Source organism: Xiphophorus hellerii, chromosome 20 (genome assembly GCF_003331165.1).
Source record: "Xiphophorus hellerii strain 12219 chromosome 20, Xiphophorus_hellerii-4.1, whole genome shotgun sequence".
Lineage (NCBI taxonomy): Eukaryota > Metazoa > Chordata > Actinopteri > Cyprinodontiformes > Poeciliidae > Xiphophorus > Xiphophorus hellerii.
The window spans coordinates 1,420,801-1,440,907 of NC_045691.1; the positions used below are offsets into that span (position 1 = coordinate 1,420,801).

Genomic DNA, 20,107 nt, shown 5'->3' on the forward strand with positions numbered 1-20,107 from the left:
ACGAAACATTTTGTTGCTATTAAGCTGTTAGAAACTCTCCTGTGTTAAACGTTTGCAGATCTTGAGAGCTCCTATAATTAAGCAAATTGAAATTGCGATATAAATTTGCTTAATAGAAATACGCCGATGCTGAAAAACACTCATGTTTGTCAATCAAAAGTTTTGAGTTGGTTTTTCAGCCATATCAAAATTAGTGTATTTTGCAAAACAGCAACAGACACACTTTTGGGCATCAAACAAGTCACATGATCAAAAACCAGATGTTACTACTGACAGAAACGCAGAAGAAGACGACAGGAGGTGGTAGGAGGAAGATGGTGTTCAAGATACTTGAATAAGTATTTTTTAAGACTTAGTCAAGAAGGTTTTTAATTTTGTTTCTTATTTAATGGAAACATCGCAACTGAGAAATTTAGTTTTTTGACATTAGCGGAATATTGACAAAGTTTTGCACACATTTGTAATGGAAACTCAGCCACTGATGAAATGCTGTGTCCTATCGCAGGTCCTTCCTCTCAGCTGTAAAGCTACATTCACATCAGCGTGACCCAAATTATTTTTCACAGCAGTCTGATCGACCCGATTCCAATCTTTTCACCCACCAAAAATCTGATTTGTGCCACTTCCATGCGTGGAACTAAATCAAAGCGCTTGCAGTCAGAACAGTCATATCGCATTAATCGGACTTTTACGTCATTTATGTGATTTCATAAAAGACCAGAGTTTCCAGACTCGGGTCTATTAGGCTTCATGTGGCTGTTCTTATTTATTAGGGTTTTTTTTTTACCAGTTATTTGTTAATTCTTACATTGAGTGTGAATTGTGAGACAGTTATTTTTTGTTTTTAAGCATATGCACTGACTGATGGCACCTTTTAAATTTCGTTGTCCTTGTGACAATGACAATAAAGATTTATCTATTTAATAGAAATAAATTATATTTCTATTCTACTCTATTTTAAACCCGTCTGAATTTTTTTTTTGTGCGATGTCAATTTATTGTGTTGTAAAACACTCTGATCAACCGTTTTTAAATTATTCTTTATGAATAAAAATCACTTGACATCAACAAATTGACACAAAACATAAAACTTTTGACTCACTTTCTTCTACATTCACCAACTTTAGCTCTAATTTCAAATTGAATCAGAGGGAATGTAATTCCTGCAGCTCCTTCCCACATTATTATTGATCATTATCTTCCCTTTAAGTCGGTGGGATCCAGATGTTCAGTGTTTTAGGGGGAATCTCACCTCGTACTGGTCTCCAGGGCAGAGCCGAGCGAAGCCGATCAGTCCTGTCGATGGAAACGTGTGTTTGGACGAAGGACTGAAAGACGATGCAAAGCCGATAAACTGCGATCTGCTCCGGGACTCACCCTTCATTTTGATGTGCAGCTCTCCCAGGAGGATTTCCAGATCTCCCTCCATGGTCGACATGTCCTGAACGGAGCAGCAGCAGGAAGGAGGAGGGAAAATCAGGAGGTTCAGCTTCATTCTACACTTTGTTTTAACGTACAAACACAGTCAGATGTACATGCAGGAACATTTATATACAAAAAAATGATTGCAGTTAAACACTAATCTCCATATACGGAAAGAAACGCTGCAGTCGTCTAATCGTACCTCAGTCACAACACGTCAATGACAAAAACATTTTTACTAGAATTTATCTTTTACTAGGTTAAGTAGCTACTTAACAGGACAATTCTTTGTTCAATTACTCTTCAGAATAATCTACAGATCACTAAAATAATCACTTACAACAGCCCTGGAATTATTTATCCTATTCTAGTTGCTTCCCCAAAACATTTAAAGTTTTTCTAGACCAACAAAAACAATAAATGCACAAAAAATGCATAAGAAATGCATGTTGCATGCATTTCTTTCTACAACACAAACTTGTGAGACTTTTATGTTGCTGACTGACTACTTGGTTCCTATAAACACACGTTTGTTCTACCGTAGCTCAGGAACAAACCATCAGCAGTACCTGCAGGCTGTGCCGGTGACTGCGGCCGAGCTCCAGCAGACTCTCCCTGGAGGCTCTGGAAGACGGGGACAGAGAGAAAGCCCTCTTCATGTTCACCGCTCCCTGGCACAGCTTCCACTGAACGCAGTACGTCTCGTACAACTCCTCCACCTGCGGAGACAAACGGAAATCACCCCTCAGCCATGACGGTTCAACAGCAGACAGTTTTTCCATCACATGGATCTTCAAAAGCTACAAAAACATAAAATATGAGAACCTGAAGGGGGGATGTATTAAGCAAAATTCACATTTTGCACATTTTTATTCTTCCATTTGGGTGTTTTAAAATTTCCCGGCTTATTTGATTAAATAAGTGGCTTTAAAGTGCTTTTAAAAACAGCTTAAAAAACATCAAAACATTAACTTGTTTTGGCAACAAGTTAATGTTTTTTAGTGTTTGGAAACTGAGTCATTTCAAAAATCTGCTTAATTTAATGCCACAAATCAGCAGACACTACCCCTGACCTACTAACCCCAACCTGTTACCTAGCAACCCCAGGGAGTTCCACCCATCACCTAGCAACCCAAGCCGAGTTCCAACACACTCATTGGGCGAGAACCAATATGGTTCCAATAACTTTTTAACACATTTGGTTGGAAAAACAACTTTGGGCAGGTTGTTAAAATCTGGGCAGCTTTTCACAACATTTAGCAGATTTTCAGGAAGATTCTTTCAAAATGGTCATCATGTGGCAGGAAAGCACTAATAGCTCAACGTTCACTAAAATGCTGAGCTACTAGGCCTGTCACGATAGCATATTTTGCTGAAATGTGTTATCGCAAACATTTAACACTAACTGGAAGTCATTTTAAATATCCCCAATAAATAAAACAACAGGAAAAATAAAGTTATGAAGTCTCTAAACAAAATGATCTTTCAAAGAAAGGCTAGTTGAGACCAAAACACCAAACTGAAGACTTTTATCATCCAGTTTGTGGTAAAGAAAGAGAAAATCAATAAATCAGGCAGATGGAGATTAAGTTTGATTTAATTTATTATGCTATTAATTAGCATGATAAATTGTTATTGCACTTGTTATTTTGAAATATCTAGAATCTGACATCAACCATTACTCATTGGTTAATCCAGTGTTACTATGTAGTAGTAGTGAGTACTGTAAAACTGAAATCCCAGCACATCATGATTTAAAAGGAAACACAAGTCTTGTTGTATTCAAAGAGTCAAGTCCTTTGCAGACCCAATGGGATCTGGTTCCGACTTGCTGAATTCTTGCTGGTTGTGCGGGAGGCTCCACTTCTGCTTTTCAAAGATGTGCGGTTGTATAATTGTCCATATGTTTGCAGCCATTTTCATATGTGAATGTAAATGTTGAGTTGGGGGGCCAGCAGCAGATTATTTTCATTTAAAGTGACAAGACGCAGTAAAACAGCTCAAAATAGAACTGAACAGAATAAAATCTCATTATTCAAGAATGATTTTATACAAAACATGTAATGAACCTGTTTTGTATGAACTTATTCTAACCTGTTGAAGGAAGCACAATAGGTCCCCTTTAAAGAACATCATTTACCTTGCTCATTTGAAACTCTAATCGTCGGATGTACCTCTCCAACGCTTTAATCTCCTGTGAAAACAGAGAGTTTATCCCACATCTTTATTTTCTTCCTCTTTACCAGTAAATCAAAATACCATGAAGGTAAACAAGACGTGAAAACATTTTTACCTTTTCCAGATCGTATAGAAATGCCTGGAAATGGAAAGAAAATCCATTATTTACACCATAATTGTCGCCAACCATACAGAAAATAATGGTTTGAGTTTTTCTCACCAGTCTGGAGTTCCTCTTGGTTTCTCTCTGCTGTGATGACAGGAGCTCCATCTCTGCCTGGTGAACCTCTAAATATTCCCTTCACACAAAACAAGTGAAAATCTAAGTTGTACACATTATGACGTCACAAAAGTCAGTCAACAATTTAGTTATTACATTTACGTTTTGTTAAAGATCTGAGTTTCTCGCTCAAGGACATTTTACCAGTTAATTGACAAGTAGGCAAATGAACAAATGACCTTTTTGCTTTAAACGCACCGATTACTATCTGAGTTTCTTCACTAAAAGGTCCATAAAAATGACTTATTAACGAATCTGTTAGAAAAGAAAAAATTTGCTTTGGTACTTTATTAAAACTCATTTATAATAAAACTTAGTGAATCGCTCTGGCTAGCCCCAGACTTAGATTTTATCCAACTCCTACAGCTATTAAAAATGTTTATTTGACCTTTTCAGAGCGTTTTCCTTCGTTGTTTCGGTGCATTTAATGCTAATAGTAGCGCTGCCCAGAACAGCTTCAGCCATGCACATGATCTAGATTGATGCTATCGCCACCTGCTGCCACAGTTTGGGTATTGCAGCATTTTTTCTTTAAAATTTTATTGTCATGAGATTAAATCAACCACTTAAACACATACAATATTCTGTAAATTAATGTCTAATTAAATCAATCAAAGTTGCGTATTTTAAACAGCTGGTCGTATTTCTGGTGTTAAATCATAACAGACTGTGAAACGTGTCGGTTTCTACATACTTGAGTCCGCTGCGCAGTGCTTGGAAAATCCTGTCCACCTGCTCTGGCTGCGACCAGGTAGTGGCCGACCCTCGGCGGGGGGAGAGGTGCATTCTGGGAGGTTTACTTCCTGTTGTGGCTTTGGAGCGGAAAGAGCTACGTATTGAGGAAGACCTAAGAACCAGAACAACATGATCAAAAAAATATTTAATGTGCAGATTTTCCAGTGGAAAACTGAAACTCATGAGTTTAAGAGTTTTAGCGTTTTGTGACATGTTCCTGTTTCCCATCAAAGCCTCAACATGATGGTTCCTGTGAGACCCACTGAAGAAACGCAGCAGGTTTTACTGAATGTTGCTGTTTGTGTAGAGTATAAAAACACACAGGAAGTGGCCAACAGCACTGGGATTTTAAACATTTCACACCTGATTTTGGAACATAAAACCTCTGAGGCGGACGGTTTGCACGTCTGCATTTGCTATTAAAAGCGTTTAAATGTAACGTTTAAATTATTGACTGTGTTCTGTGTCTGTATTTTATCATACAAGTTGCCTTGTTGCTGAAATATTCTATACAAATAAACTTGATTGATTGAATCTGTTCACCCTCAGAAAGGAGTGTAACTGAAAGATGGACAAATCAAACAGACCAACTATAACACGGTCAGAAATTGGCAAAATAATTTAAATACAATTTTAATGGCATGAAATTTCACAAAAATTTGGCTTAGACTGAGTCAAACTCAAGAATAAACTTCTGAAATTTAAATAATTTGTAACAGATCTCGTCTATTTGAGCAACTCGTTTAAAAATCTGCATTTGCATATTTAATTATGTAACACCACCACCACTGTGCAGTCACACAGGCATTCAGGAAACAGTTTACTGCATTACTCATTATGCAAATTCCACATTTTGTATGTTTTTCGACTTCCATCTTAAACAGCCAAAGTGTTTAAGTTTATGCTTGAGTTTGTGATTTATTGTCGCAGAAACGACAATAATGAGGTCTCTCTAAATAAAACTGTCCTTTAAAAAAAGGGCTAGTTGAGACAAAAGCACCAGACTGAAGACTTTTATCATCTGGTTTTTGGTAGAAAGAGAAAAAAACGATAAATCATACAATAGGAAATTATTGAACTTATTTTAATTCATGTTCAGAAACATCCCACCTGTTGTCACTCATGGCATTTTCTTGGAGTATTTTTGTTTTTGCAACTTATATTTATACTTAGACACTGACTGTTTATAAAAGAAGATTTACTGCAGAAACTCAATCCAATCATCTCTAAAAATTGCTTCTCTCAGTTTCATCACAAATAAAATCTATCTTCATTCATACCAAAAGTCATGAAATATTTGTGGCCAGGCATCAGAAGCTGACCGTACAGCTGTCATTATTTTCCTTGACACCAGAGGATGTGTTTATTTGGTAATCAGTGTTTATTCCCGACGCCATCAGCTTCAGGTAACTCACCGCGGCCGGCCGCTCAGCGAGCCCAAACCCGTGAAAGAGCGGCTTCTGTGGATCAGACCTCCATCTGACGGCGAGTTGAACCGCAGCTTCACTGACATCCTGCAGCACAAAATTCATTTAAAGGGGAAAAAAAATGTCAGTAGTTCATTTTCTGCATCACAGAGGTCAAACTCTTTTTCATTTTAGGTCATAACATCAAAAATGTCCTGGAAAGGCACAAAATGTTGATAAAACCAATTAAATTTACTTTCACTTTTATGTAATTTGGCAGCATTGAGAGAAAAAAACTGATTTATAAAATAATATTTAAGCAACAATTATCTTGAAGGATCTGTTTATGTGATGCTTTGAGTTTTGACGGACCAGATTTGGCCCCCCAACCTCGAGTTTGACACATTAAATAAAAACACAGATTCCAGATCAGCTCAAAAACTAAAGATGATCATGAAGTGAAAAAAGGAAACAAATGAAAAATAAAGTTATTTTATTACAAGTAGTCAAATTAATATATTTACTTGTATAAACTGAAGTTTATTAAACTGCCATGTCAAACAAAATTAAATAAATTAAGCATAAAAAATTTAATTTGATTACATGCAACAAATTAACTGAATTTAAAAAAAGGAGTTCCATTTTCTCTTTTTCTATTTAAAAAACTTCAATTTTATTTATCTTTCTTATTCCAGCGAAATAGGTCTGTAATAAAACCTATTTCGCTGGAATATAAATATGATGATGATGATGATGATAAAGATTTTCTTGCCCCCAAAATGTATTTTTTTAGATTACAAAAAAAGCCTAATAGACAACAAATTCAGAATGGGATATTTTAATTCAATAATTTCTTTTGTAGTTAAGTGGTGTGCAAATAGTTTGAAAATTCTTCTGGGTTTAATAAAAGAAAATAGAAAAGATTTGATGTATTCCCAGCAATACTTAGCAAACTGAACATGTCAATTAAAAGCAGATTTGGGTTCAGTAAAATTTGCTTTTTTATAAAAGTTGCTCAATAGGTGTAGTCTGAATTGCAATGAAATTAAAGGGAAACATTTCAATAAAAGTTAAATGTTTGCAGTGCCGGGCCAAATTTCTGGTTTAAACAACAGATTTAACCTTTCCAAACAAAACCAGAAAACATTACCAGGATTTTCCCACATTTCAGAGATCCCGCCCACTCCGAGTTGCTGTGCAGCAGAGAATCTGACCCGGTTTAAATAATTCAGTTTTGCATAAGTCAGGATAAAACCTGGAACATTCAAACTAATGTTTAGCTCTTTTGGGTCCAATTGTTTCTCATTTGTCTTTTTCATCTTCAACTATCAGCAGAAACACCTAGAGAACCAGACCGGAGTCAGATGATCCAGAACAGCATCTCTGGATCACATAAGTGGAATAATATGGGAAAGGCAACACAAATATTATATGTGACCAAACTCAAGGTCCTGACCCGGTTCTGCAAGTTTGCAATGGCAGAAATACACATTTTAAATGCCTAACGTGCCGGAGGTGATTCTTTTTTAAATTAAAACAAAGATTTTAGTTGTTTTCATCTTTTGTTGCGCTTTACTTTCCTTTCAATTAGCCAGCGTCCATTTAAAGAGCAAAATGAAAGTTAGAGGCAGTGAGACAACAACTAAAACCGAACAGAAATGTGTTGACAGAATGTTTGACTGATGGAGAAACTGAGATAGTAATGCAAAGAATAAAAACAACTGAAGCAGAGATTTTGAAAACCTAAAACTAAGATTACAAATAAAGAGAAATAAATTAAAATGCAAAAGTGGAATTAAACCAAAATCTGCATTTAATTACATTAAATGTTTTACTTTGCATGTATATAAATAACATAAAAGTAGAAAAAGTCCATGTCCAGAAAACAACAAGCTGTGTAAGACAATCTGTTTGACATCTGCTCACTTTTTCATGTGGGTCGTTACAGTTTGGTTGGAACCAAAACAACATTAAAACTTAATCGTAATCATCTGTTTTCTCTCTAAATGAATCCAAACCAAGACTTCAAACATATTCCAGTTCTTCTGCAGAAAATCTTCTTTAAATGTCCTGCAGAAGATTCAAAATCAAACACTTCACAGCTTGGAATAACTGCTGAAACATAAAAAATTTAAAGGTTTATGCGTCATCTTCATCATGTAAAGGAATGAAATGGATTTCTGTGATTGATGCATTTTTATACAAACGTGATTTGGCTTCCAGATGGCCGATAATATGGAGATGATTTGTGTGCATGTTGAGTTTTCTCATGCATTTTGTTCAGCAGAAACGCAGCGGGAATTTGTCCCATGGGGTCGGACTGTTGCAATCCTGCAGGAGGATCTGAACAAACATCCTGAAGTTCCAGCTTTTCTTTCTGTGCAACGACTTCGATGTTTTAGAGTTTCTAAGCAGATAAACTAAATCAAAGTCATCCAAGTACAAACATCCTGGCAGGAATGCCTCATGCTGTCAATGGAAGTAGGTCAGAGCAACCCAGGTTGTAGTCCTGACCCAGAATCTGCGTATACTCCGGACCGGAGGCCAGAAACGGTTTTAAGTAGTCAACCAAGGCCAGGAGAGATCAGAACCGAACTTTGTTCAGATGATTAATCATCTTTAAATGCTTATAAAATACCCGTTTTTAATGATTCTCTATTTAGAACTTGATCAAACTCGAGGCTCAGGGGCCAAAGCCGGCCCGCTGTAGTGTTTAACGTGGCCCTCCAGACTTAAAATGGACACATAAGATAATAATCAAGTGCTTAAATATTATTTTATGAATCAAATTAAATCAGTTTTCATCTTTTTATCGGCTCCTGGGAAAATCTGTGCTAAGTTACGTTCTTGTATCCGAATGTGGAGGATTTTTCTGAAATATTCAATCATCTAATTCACTATTAGAAAACTTTTAAAACTAATTTGAGCAATGAACTGAAGTTAATCAATAATCAGCATAAAATAATTCAGTTGCTGTTTTAACTTCCCTTTCCTGCTCTTTTTCTTTCTGGATGTTTTTTGGAAAAATTGTCTTAAATTTTTGGTTCCCATGAGGTTTTGATGCTAAGCTTTGCTACAGGAGATTTTAAACCCTTCCAAGTTTGTTTTTCACAGTTTCAGTCGTTACAAATTTGAATTTGTTCCGACTGAACATGCAGACAAGCTAGGTATGGTGCGCTTCTTCCAAAAATGCAACCATGTTATAATTCTTCCAAATTAGAGTCGCATGTTTTCTTGTCTTTCCTGTTTTGAAGACTCTCAGAAGAAACTGTGCCACAAAAAGTCAAACTTTCAATTTGAAGTTTACAGAAGCTACTTTGATCTAATAATCAACAGAATATTTTGCTTTCTGTTCACTTTTTAATCAAAAGTCTTTTTATTTAGTTCATTTGTTTAGGAAAAAGCGTAGTGTGTTTTCTTTGTGTTTCTCAAAAGGAATTTGGGGATTTCCTGCAGACCGCCCCGTGTGGTTCTGAAGCAGAGCAGAACAGACAGGAGAGGCGGAGCTGTGGGGCGTCGCATGGCACAAAATGAAGCTAAATTAAACAGGAATACAAAAACACAACTGGTAAAAATATCAATGCAAACATCTACAGTGTGGAAGAAAGATGAAGGTCAGTAGGACTTGATTTATCCCCGAAAACGAGTTAATGCGGCAAAAACAAAGCGTTTAACATGCCGACCGAACCTCAGCAGACACAGCTGAAGATGTTTCACTGAAATAAAGTGACAGAGACGTCAAGTGTTTGCACGAAATCATGGATCTGCAGAGGATTAAAAGGAAAACACAGCAGAAACAAAAAGTACGCAGCAGATGCCCCAGAATGGCAGCAATACAAGGATCTGATACAAAACTGGAGATTCTGTGGCCATAAAATATGAGTTTTGGATCTATGGAGAGAATGGATCAGAGATGTATTTACAAAAATGCATGAATTATAATTATAAAATGTCAATTTTTCTAAATAAACAGAAAAGCATGCTTGTGTTTGTTCAGATACCCGATTCTCCAATCACCATTACTGAGTTTTCACTAATGGTCATTTGTTGAGTCAAGGTTTATTTTATTTGAAATGCACAAATTAATTGTTTTATAATTGTCTATTAATGGTTTATCAGATTAAAATTAGTTCAAGGCCGTTTAGATCTTTTAGTGCTGTAGTTTGGCCGCCATCCAGCAGAGGGCGCCACTGATCAAACTTAAACGGAACCGCTGATTGGTACAGCATCAAAGATGGCGGCCGTAGCTGAACGGTGGTAAATAGAAACGGTCCAAACAAAGATCGGTTTGAGACGTAAGATTCACTTTATGCGGTTCTGTTGTGAAAAATAAACACTCGACTCATTAAGTCTCCATCTTATCGGCGCTCAGTCAGGCGGAGATTTAAACGGCTAAACCAGAAATGAGGGGATGACCTGTAGCACCAGGTAGCACGGCTGATTTCTCAGGTTATCGCAAAGTTTTAACATTCCTTCCAGAGCCAAAACCACAAGAAGAAGCTGAATAAAAAGCACGACTAACAAATTAAAGTGTAAACTGACCTGAAAGCAGAAAGTTTCACCACAGATGAAATATGGACTGGCAATAAAGGCTGCAGTCCGCATCACTGGCAGTTAAATCTCTGTTCATGGTGGATTATGACACATATTTTGAAAACTCAAGATTTCTGAACTTTTTGGCAGAAATGATCTTTTCTTCTCTCTACAATGACCTGTCGTAGATTCCTGTTTTATAAATATGTCCAGCTTTAATAATGTGACAAAACCACAACATTTTCTGTTTATTCAGCCACCATTTAACACAGCTGACAATTTTTTTTTTTTTTTTTTTTTTTGTGGGCTCTAGTGTCCCTTATATGAAAGTAGGCTGACAGGAAAGGAAATATCGCTGGGTCCGGGAATCGAACCCGCGACGGCCGCGTCGAGGACTCAAGGCCTCCAAACGTGGGTCGCGCTGTCCACTACGCCAGTGGTCCCCAACCACCGGGCCGCGGACCGGTACCGGTACGCGCAAGAAATAATGAACTACTTCCGGATCTTTTATTTTGAAAATCCTACACCGGATTTTACAGGTTACATCTTGCGCGTCAAAATTGAGCCAACTTGCAGCAGAATGAGTAACAAAACAACATCAGCGTACAGTGAACCCTCTTCATATCGCGGTTCACCTTTCACCGTCTCGCTGCTTCGCGGATTTGCATCGTGCATTGTGTTCTGCATTCTGATTGGCTAAACAGTCTCTCCGCTTCTTCTCTACCTGTGTGTCAACAACGTTGCGGTTTAATATGTACACGTACGTAAAACAGCTTGCCAAATTTAACATAATCGATGGTGGCATGTCGGTTTATAAGAATCTTTTTGCCCAGAAGAAAAAAGAGCGACAGCAGCTACCGATAACTATGTTCTTCTCTCGTAAAAACACACCTGCACCGCGGGCTTTAGAAGAAAAACCGCTACAGAGCGGAGTCAGGCTGCAGCGGCTCAGTCAGAACAGCAGTGAAATACACGAGAGTCACTATTTGTGCTACTGTACTTTGTTTTGTTTTTTCATAATCATTTTTTATTTTCTCCCGTTCTAATCCAATAACTCAGGTCGCGGTGGGGCGGCGCTGATCTCCGCAATTCGGGCACTGGAATCCGCTTTCAGTTCATATTAAATTATTATTTTACAGTACAGTAGTTATTTGTAAAACAAAAATGTTTATACAGTACTTTTTATTTGTTAAACAAATGTTTGGGCCTGTAAAAAGGTTTTGTTCTTTGGTTTCAATTTATTATGGAGTATTTTATTGTATAATAATTGTAAAAACATAAAGGTTCCTACTTTGCGGATTTCGCCTATCGCGGGTTCTTTGTGGACCGGAACCTGGGCGAAAAACGAGGGTTCACTGTACTGCCCATCTACACCCCCCCCGGTCCGCAGCAAGATTGCGAAGGGCTGACCGGTCCGCGCGACTAAAAAGGTTGGGGGCCGCTGCTCTACGCCACCACGGCGCGCCCAAAGATTTTAAAAGATAATGTGCGTTTTAAAATTATGCACATTATGAAAAATTCAGCCCTTATGATATAAGAGAAAAAGGTTTTTAAGATAATGCCGATAAGATCAACTTTAAATTAACGTGCATTTCAGGGATCACAAAAACTGGAAATAGTTTTGTGATTTAAGAATTTTGCTGATTTGCACCGATGCAAAAAGTGAAATGAGACAAAAAGTGAAATGAGACAAAAAGTGAAATGAGACAAAAAGTGAAATGAGACAAAAAGTGAAATGAGACAAAAAGTGAAATGAGACAAAAAGTGAAATGAGACATTAACATTCCTCAGGTGATGGAAGGGGGGGGGGTTGCCTGGCAGCAAACTGGGGGGTTTGTGTGAAAAAAAATTAGCTTTGACCTTTTAGTGATTTACAGGGTCCTGCATGGTGTGGAGGTCAAAGGTCAGGGCTGTGTGTGTTCGCCAGCGATGTGTGCGTTCCTTGTGAGGCTCTGCTGCAGGCCAGCGGCTCCAGACACTAAAACCACTAAAATGGAGGGAATTCGGTTTCTCTGGCGTTTTCCCTCCTCCGTCTGCAGCCTGTGGGGCCGTTTAGCTGTGGCTTCTGCAGACGCATTAGCATTTCTTTCATTCAGTCTCCTCTAATTAGTCTGATCTCCTATAAAGTCCCTTTTATCGACTTCAAACTATTTTCTCACCATCATTTGTCCAAAAAACAGAGGAAAAAAACCCTTTAAAAGTCATTTATAATGATCGAATACAAATATTTACTGAGTCCTTGAAGCAGAAAGATAAATAGCAAGTTATGTTTCCCAAACATTTTTCAAAATGTTGCAAGAAAATCCATGTATTTTGTTCTTTGATTATTCAGTTTCAAAACAAAATCGCACAAAGCACCGTGTCCCCCCCCCCCTCGGTTTTTAAAACCTGAATAAAAGAAAAAGCTAAACTGATTTTTACTTAACCTACCTAAATCCAAAATAAAAATTCAGAAAGAGTTTCTGCAAAGGTTTTACCAATTTAAGACCTTAAAAAGTCTGAATTAAGACAATTTAAAACCTTTCAAAGACAATTATGAATTTAATGTAAAACCGGTATATCCAAAGAAATGTAAAAACTTCATTCAGCCAACTGGTAATACATTTGCAAAAAAAAAAAAAAAAAAAGTTAGCAGCTACTTAGCGGTAGCCTCAACTGACTCGAGTCACAGAACATGGAAGATGTCTGAGTAAATAAACAAAAAAATATAGAAAATACACTGCCTGGCCAAAAAAATATATAGAAAATACACTGCCTGGCCAAAAAAATATATAGAAAATACACTGCCTGGCCAAAAAAATATATAGAAAATACACTGCCTGGCCAAAAAAATAGTCGCCACCAAAAAATGGTCACACTCTCTAATATTTTGTTGGACCGCCTTTAGCTTTGATTACAGCCCGCATTCGCTGTGGCATTGTTTCAATAAGCTTCTGCAGTGTCACAAGATTTATTTCCATCCAGTGTTGCATTAATCTTTCACCAAGATCTTGTATTGATGATGGGAGAGTCTGACCACTGCACAAAGCCTTCTCCAGCACATCCCAAAGATTCTCAGTGGGGTTAAGGTCTGGACTCTGTGGTGGCCAATCCATGTGTGAAAAAGATGTCTCATGCTCCCTGAACCACTCTTTCACAATGTGAGCCCCATGAATCCTGGCATTGTCATCTTGGAATATGCCCGTTCCATTTGGGAAGACAAAATCCATTGATGGAATAACCTGGTCATTCAGTATATTCAGGTAGTCAGCTGACCTCATTCTTTGGGCCACAATGTTGCTGAACCTAGACCTGACCAACTGCAGCAACCCCAGATCATAGCACTGCCCCCACAGGCTTGTATAGTAGGCACTAGGCATGATGGGTGCATCACTTCACCTGCCTCTCTTCTTACCCTGATGCGCCCATCACTCTGGAACAGGGTAAATCTGGACTCATCAGACCACATGACCCTCTTCCATTCCTCCAGAGTCCAATCTTTATGCTCCCTAGCAAACTGAAGCCTTTTTTTCTGGTTAGCCTTACTGATTAGAGGTTTTCTTACGGCTACACAGCTGTTCAATCCCAACCCCTTGAGTTCCCTTCGCATTGTGCGTGTGGAAATGCTTTTGCGTTCACAATTAAACATACTCCTGAGTTCTGCTGTTGTTTTTCTTCGATTTGATTTGACCAAACGTTTAAGTAATCGCCGATCACGATCATTCAGGATTTTTTTCCGACCACATTTCTTCCTGGAAGACGATGGTAAATCTCTGCAACACAAACCAAACATCCTAAAAGTAGCCATCAATTTGTCCACAAAGATTTTTCAGCAGGCTCAGCTAGGGGCAGCCCGTCTGTGAGAAGGACCCCTCATCTAAATCCAATGAAACTTGTATTAATTAAATCTGAATCTCTGCTTTTAAATCATCTCAGACACTCTTCACCTCCAGCTCAGGGCCCAATGAAACATGATTTGCTGGCTCATATTAGAGGAGGTCAAAGGTCACAGATGACTCATGGTCTCTGGGGTGAAGAAGTATGTTGTTGTAGATGGCTACTCACGATTCATCCAAGAGCGCATTCAGCAGGCCGCGCTTCGTACTGTAAACTTTAATTTGACTGAATTTTCATTGTTTTCTGTTAATTTTTAGCTTTATTTTAGTTTTTAGTTTTATTTATTTACAGAAGTTGTGTTGTTGAAAACTCAAAGAGAGACGGCAGCTTTGGTTGAGTCTTGATCAGCGTTTAACCAGGTTTTCAAGAAGTCTTCAACGGTCAGTCAGCTGGTTAGATACAAAATGTTTGGTGTAGACTGTCAGTTAATTTTTTACATTTTATATCTGCATTTTATTTTTAATTTATTAAAAAGATTTATATTCTTTGGAGCAAAATTCTCACATAAAACATCTTACAGTAGAAAATATTGTCAACACAAATTGTTCGTCTTTAAACATCCAGAATTTTTTCATTGTCTTGCAGCTCCACATATACCCAGATACTGTTTTTTAATCAGCTTTTTAATTATTTATTAAACATAAATGACTAAATTTGCTTATTTTCTTATACCTAAAAAATAAAATTTCTCATTTTGGTTTCTGCAAAACTCTTTTTACGTTTTGTAAAACAAAACATGAGTTTGGATGTTCAGAGATGGATTCTGCAGGAGAAAAATTTAGGTAAATAAATTAAGAGAGATTTAGTTGTTTAATCTGTAGACTGACTTGGTCTGAAAACAGAAGATCAGGTTGTTACCTCACACACAATGTACAGTAAAACATCCTGAAAAGATGGAAAAAGACAATAACAGAAGAAAAATTCTGACATCAATTTACAACACCAGCAACAACGGAAAACGCCTGAAAAATTAAATAAAATTTAAAAAAAGATATATATATATATAGTATTGGTTAATGTAGAGGTATGAAAACCTTTGATCAAAAGGACATGAGGGTCAAAAATCACTTTTTCTGTTTTGCACTTAAACAAATAAAATAATCATATTTCTTGTTAACATCTCAGATCGGACCAAATTAATTCCTTTTGTTCTTTTTTCCTCTCCAACACAAATCCAAACAACTTTCCACCAACATCCATCTCTGTCCTCTGAAGATGAACATGCCAACGCGCCACAGCGACATCTGTTTGAAAGTCGATAGGGATAATCCTCGTCTGATTGTGTTTATCAATAAAAATAGAGGAAAAAAATCTGAAAAATGTTGAAAGCTTTGGAATCCAGTTGTGGATTAAGACCAGACTGTTTGTGTTTATCAGATGCTCAGAGCTGCGAACGTAAAGCTGTTCATTTCCACAGTTTGGTCCGATTTCAGTCAAAACGTTTTCAATTGTCAATGTTACCTCGTTTTTCTGCTCCGTTTGTAATGATGTCAGGGCTCAGAGTCACTTTGGTGTCACTTCATCCTCTAAATCTGCAAAAAATACATCAAGAAATTACTCTATTACATTTCCAAAAGCTTTCTCTTTTTTCTTGCATATTTTTGGTGCAAATGGAATTTAGTTGTGTTTGTCTAGAGATTTCATTGAAATTACATGACTACCAAAGTTTTTCCTGTATATATAAATACACATTATATATTGCACATAAGCTTTTTTGCCATTGGAGAGTCTGAGAAAATGTTTCAGAGAACCATATGAAGGGTCAAAACCGTCAGATCTTCCAGACTAAAATATTCATTACAAGCGTTTTTCACCAAAAAATTAAAATAAAACAGTCAGGCAAACTAATTTGACTTGAAGAAGTTTGATATTTCTGACTAAAATGCTGCTGAGATTGTAAGTTGATGTTGGCTGCAATCTTTCTAAAAATAAATAAATAAATAAAAAATGTGATTGTAATAAATTTAAAAACATTGACTAATACAAACTACATACTATTACACATGTAAAATGTTCCAGATTGTTTTTAGATATATCAAACTTAACTTGTTTACTGTAAATGTAGTGTTTATCAGCTTTCAAGTAAATAAGATAATATGGCACACATCAATACCACTCTGCATCTCAAAAGCTCCTTTTTTAGCATCTGTTACTCCTGTAAGATTAAAATCAACAGCCAACGCTAGCAGGATTACAAGTGATGCTAATGATAATATGTATGGTACATATACAAAGTATATTAGGAATGATAAAGCATCTGGTGTTGAAATGTTGGTTTTGGGGGCCCCAAATGAAAATCTGTTCAGGGCCCCAAAAAGGTTTGGACCGGCCCTGTAAACATTCATAACCTCCCAATCTAAATCCCAGATTATTTTCTACTCAAGAAAAAGTAAAGCATCTGTTCTTCCTCTGCCCCTTTCTGTACAGGAATAGCTGACAGCTGATGAAGATTTATTTGCCTTTTGGAAGTGAGGAGCAGGATGAGGACTGCAGAGGAAGAGGAGCGGAGCTCTGGGTTTGTAATCACACCGGCTCTCTGCGGTACCACTACCCCCTCTTCATTAACCTCTCTGTCAGCAACAGTTAACCTGCTCCCAAAACATGCTGAACACACAAAACACAATACAAATGGAAATAAACCACAAAAAGCAGGTTACATATGTGAACTGTTTCAGTGTTTGGAGATGAACAGGCCTCCTATCGACTCCTACCGCTCATTTTGTGTTAATATTTTGTCAAATTTGTAATATTTTGTCACAGTTAAATCTTTATAAATAAATTTGGGATAAAACCAGGTTCTCAAAGGGAGTAACTTCAAGTAGCCTTTAGCCCAACACTGTTACATATCAGCATAAATGATACAAACCTGCAGAGTAATTAGCATTTAGAGCTAATTAGCCTGTTAGCACAAATCTAACATGCTAACCCATTAGCAGGTAAATGTGGGAAATGTTACTGTTCTTTGTGAAAGCAAATCACACAAGACAATTATAAAACTCAGTTCAGTTACTGAAACATAAAATTTTCTTGAGCTCAAATTAGATTTGGGTTAGCATGTAGTGCTAATTAGCATGCTAAACTAAGAGATGATGTAAACATTTCTCCCGTGTTTTCTGGAAGTTCACAAACTAACCTCTTAGCATACTGTCCTAAATAACAGATCAACAAGCTAAGCTAATAGCTGGAGGCTGCAAGGTTTGCTGTTTATTTCTGCAAGTTAACCACAAAGTAGCTCACTGTAACGTTCTTTTAAAAACCCTGAAACTTCTCCTGAGACACTGGCTGCATAAATTACTCTCTGAAGTGGAATTACTTGATTTAATACACTTTAGGATTTAACAGCACTTGGAAGAAATGATGGTTGCAGAAAATGTTTTACACAACACTGGAGGGTTGTTGGAATATACCTGAACTCATTTGTAATGTTTGTTCCAGTGGAAAACTGATATATCACAGCATTTCATGGGAAGACCTGATGGGGCTTCCGAACCTAAATAAAAACCTTCACTTACTTTGACATACATGTTCTTCATGACAGGCAGTATGGGAAGGGCACCAGCTGGACTAAATCAGAGGGAATTGATATTTTGCCACTTGTTGAAATGTGATTTAGAGCAGAAAACAGGTGATTGAACATGTTTTCAGTCAGCTGATTGGTACCTGGCTGCTCACCTGTTCCAGATCATACCTGTCATTTACTCAAACCATTTCAGCTGCCTGCCATTGTCATGTTTGCATAAACTTTTGTGTATAATCTGCATTCTGCTGAGCACAGCTGCATATGTTACTGAACTAAGACGTATTTATTGGATTCATCTTAAACAATCAAGTTCTTGTGTTTATATTCAGTCTTGTTTTTAATATTCTTTCTCTTGGGCCTTTTTAAAAATCCAAAGCATAAATCAAACTTGAACAAAGATTCATTCCTCCCCTAAATCTAACATCAGGCTCTATAAACAGGAGTTGTGTCCAAGAACCAAAGTTTGTATTGTTGCATATAAAACAGCAGATCAGCACTTTCTAACATCACTATAAATTAGAACAGTTTTAAGCTTAAATAATAAAAAATAAATAGATTACTGTTGTGGGACTTATTTTTAAAATGAGACTTTGATGGCGATTGGCAGATGCTGCAGAATCATGGAAATAATGGTTCACAAAACGTTAAGTTACTTCTTTGAAGCTTATTGCGGCAGCTGGAAAAATCACACATGGATCTGGAATAAAACTCTGCGTCAGCTGCACAGATTCAACAGGAATTACAGCTGTTACTCCAAACCCAAGCAGTGCAGGTGGGTGTGATTATGTAAAGATGTCAGGAATTTGGGAATTCCCTAATTCATATCCGGACCTAAAGTCCATTCAACTTCCTTTAACTCTGCAGTTTGGATAATAATCTCTGCAGATGATAGGAGGCAGCTTTGTGTCTCACAGAGTCCAAATGTGATGCAAGAATGAACAAATAAAAAGAAAAAGGACTTCACAGACAATAGCAGGTGAAAATATTCAAATAGATCCACCATTAGTTGTAACAACAAACATTATTTCAGATATAAAGAAAACAAAATTAATAGACAGAATATAGTTTTTTATTTTGTTTTATTATTATTTATTTTTAAAATCTAATATATTTAGCATCCCGATCCACACTCCATTCCAGTAGATGGCAGTAATGCTCATCTAAACGTTGCTGCCATAAAAACGGAGAAGAAAGGACTACATCCTCACCTCCTGGCTAGATGATGTATGCTAGGTGCTAACAAGGTGGCGCTGTCGAGCCAGTAATCTTTGCTCATTTAGTAACGTTCAGCCCCTCAACCACTAAACACTTTGCCTGTTTTTAGAAACAGTGGAGACCCAAAAGAAGTACAAACATGTGCAAAATGTGAATTTTCCATAATAGGTCCCTTTTAAAATGTACAAGTCTTGGTGTGTGTATAATTGTTAAAGTTCATGACAGGACAAATAGAAAACAACTGAAACATGTTTTGTCAGCACAACTTGGTTTTGCATTGTTCCAGGTGAACAAACCAAGAAACCTCTGGGATTGTTGGAGAACCTCAAACCAGCTGACAGCCATGGTGGTAAATAAATCATCCTGCTAAAGGGGATCTGCACTGTTAGATTCAATTCAGTTCAATTCAGAAATACTTGATGGACCCCAAAGGGAAATTAAATAGATTTTAATAGATTTATTCAAAGGTTTTGGCTTTTTCAAAATTTTTTGTACTGGGATTTTCCTGGAAGCCCTGTGAGGAAAAAAGGAGCCTCATGTTTGAAACCTTTTCAAAAGTTACACACATGTTTTAGCAGTTCAGGTTTGTGCAACCTGTTCTTATTTTGTTTTTAAGTCACCATTTGTAAAACGTTCATTTTTCCATTTCACATGACTGACTTAGAGTCTGAATCTTCACCCGAGGGCGAAATGGAAATTCTCTCCTAAATCAAGTTTGCAGTCCGGAGTCGAGCCAGAGAAATAAAACATTTCACCACGTTTAGCCGTGTTGCTGGACAGGTTTTCTTTCTTAGCGAAGAATAACTTCTATTAAAAAAATAATAATAATTAATCACCTGAGTTAGTCTCTTCTTGATGCCAGTTAATCTGAGATCACTGATTAAAATTTAAGGTAACGTCAAAGAAATGAAGCAGCCATTTTATAGCAGTAGAACTGACTGA

General features: G+C 37.1%; 1 protein-coding gene across 2 annotated transcripts in view; it reads right to left on the bottom strand.

Annotated features, from left to right (window-relative positions):
- ripor3 (RIPOR family member 3) overlaps positions 1-20,107 on the bottom strand; it is a 38,830-nt gene that overhangs the window by 11,628 nt on the left and 7,095 nt on the right. For both annotated transcript variants that reach the window (XM_032548439.1, XM_032548440.1), the window contains exons 2-10: positions 15,892-15,962; positions 6,031-6,129; positions 4,575-4,727; positions 3,821-3,899; positions 3,716-3,739; positions 3,563-3,616; positions 1,992-2,141; positions 1,378-1,441; positions 1,253-1,296 (exon numbers count right to left, since the gene is read on the bottom strand). In XM_032548439.1, the coding sequence (XP_032404330.1) occupies positions 1,253-1,296; positions 1,378-1,441; positions 1,992-2,141; positions 3,563-3,616; positions 3,716-3,739; positions 3,821-3,899; positions 4,575-4,727; positions 6,031-6,128 (666 nt within the window). In that variant the 5' untranslated portion in view covers position 6,129; positions 15,892-15,962. The remainder of the gene's footprint in view (positions 1-1,252; positions 1,297-1,377; positions 1,442-1,991; positions 2,142-3,562; positions 3,617-3,715; positions 3,740-3,820; positions 3,900-4,574; positions 4,728-6,030; positions 6,130-15,891; positions 15,963-20,107) is intronic.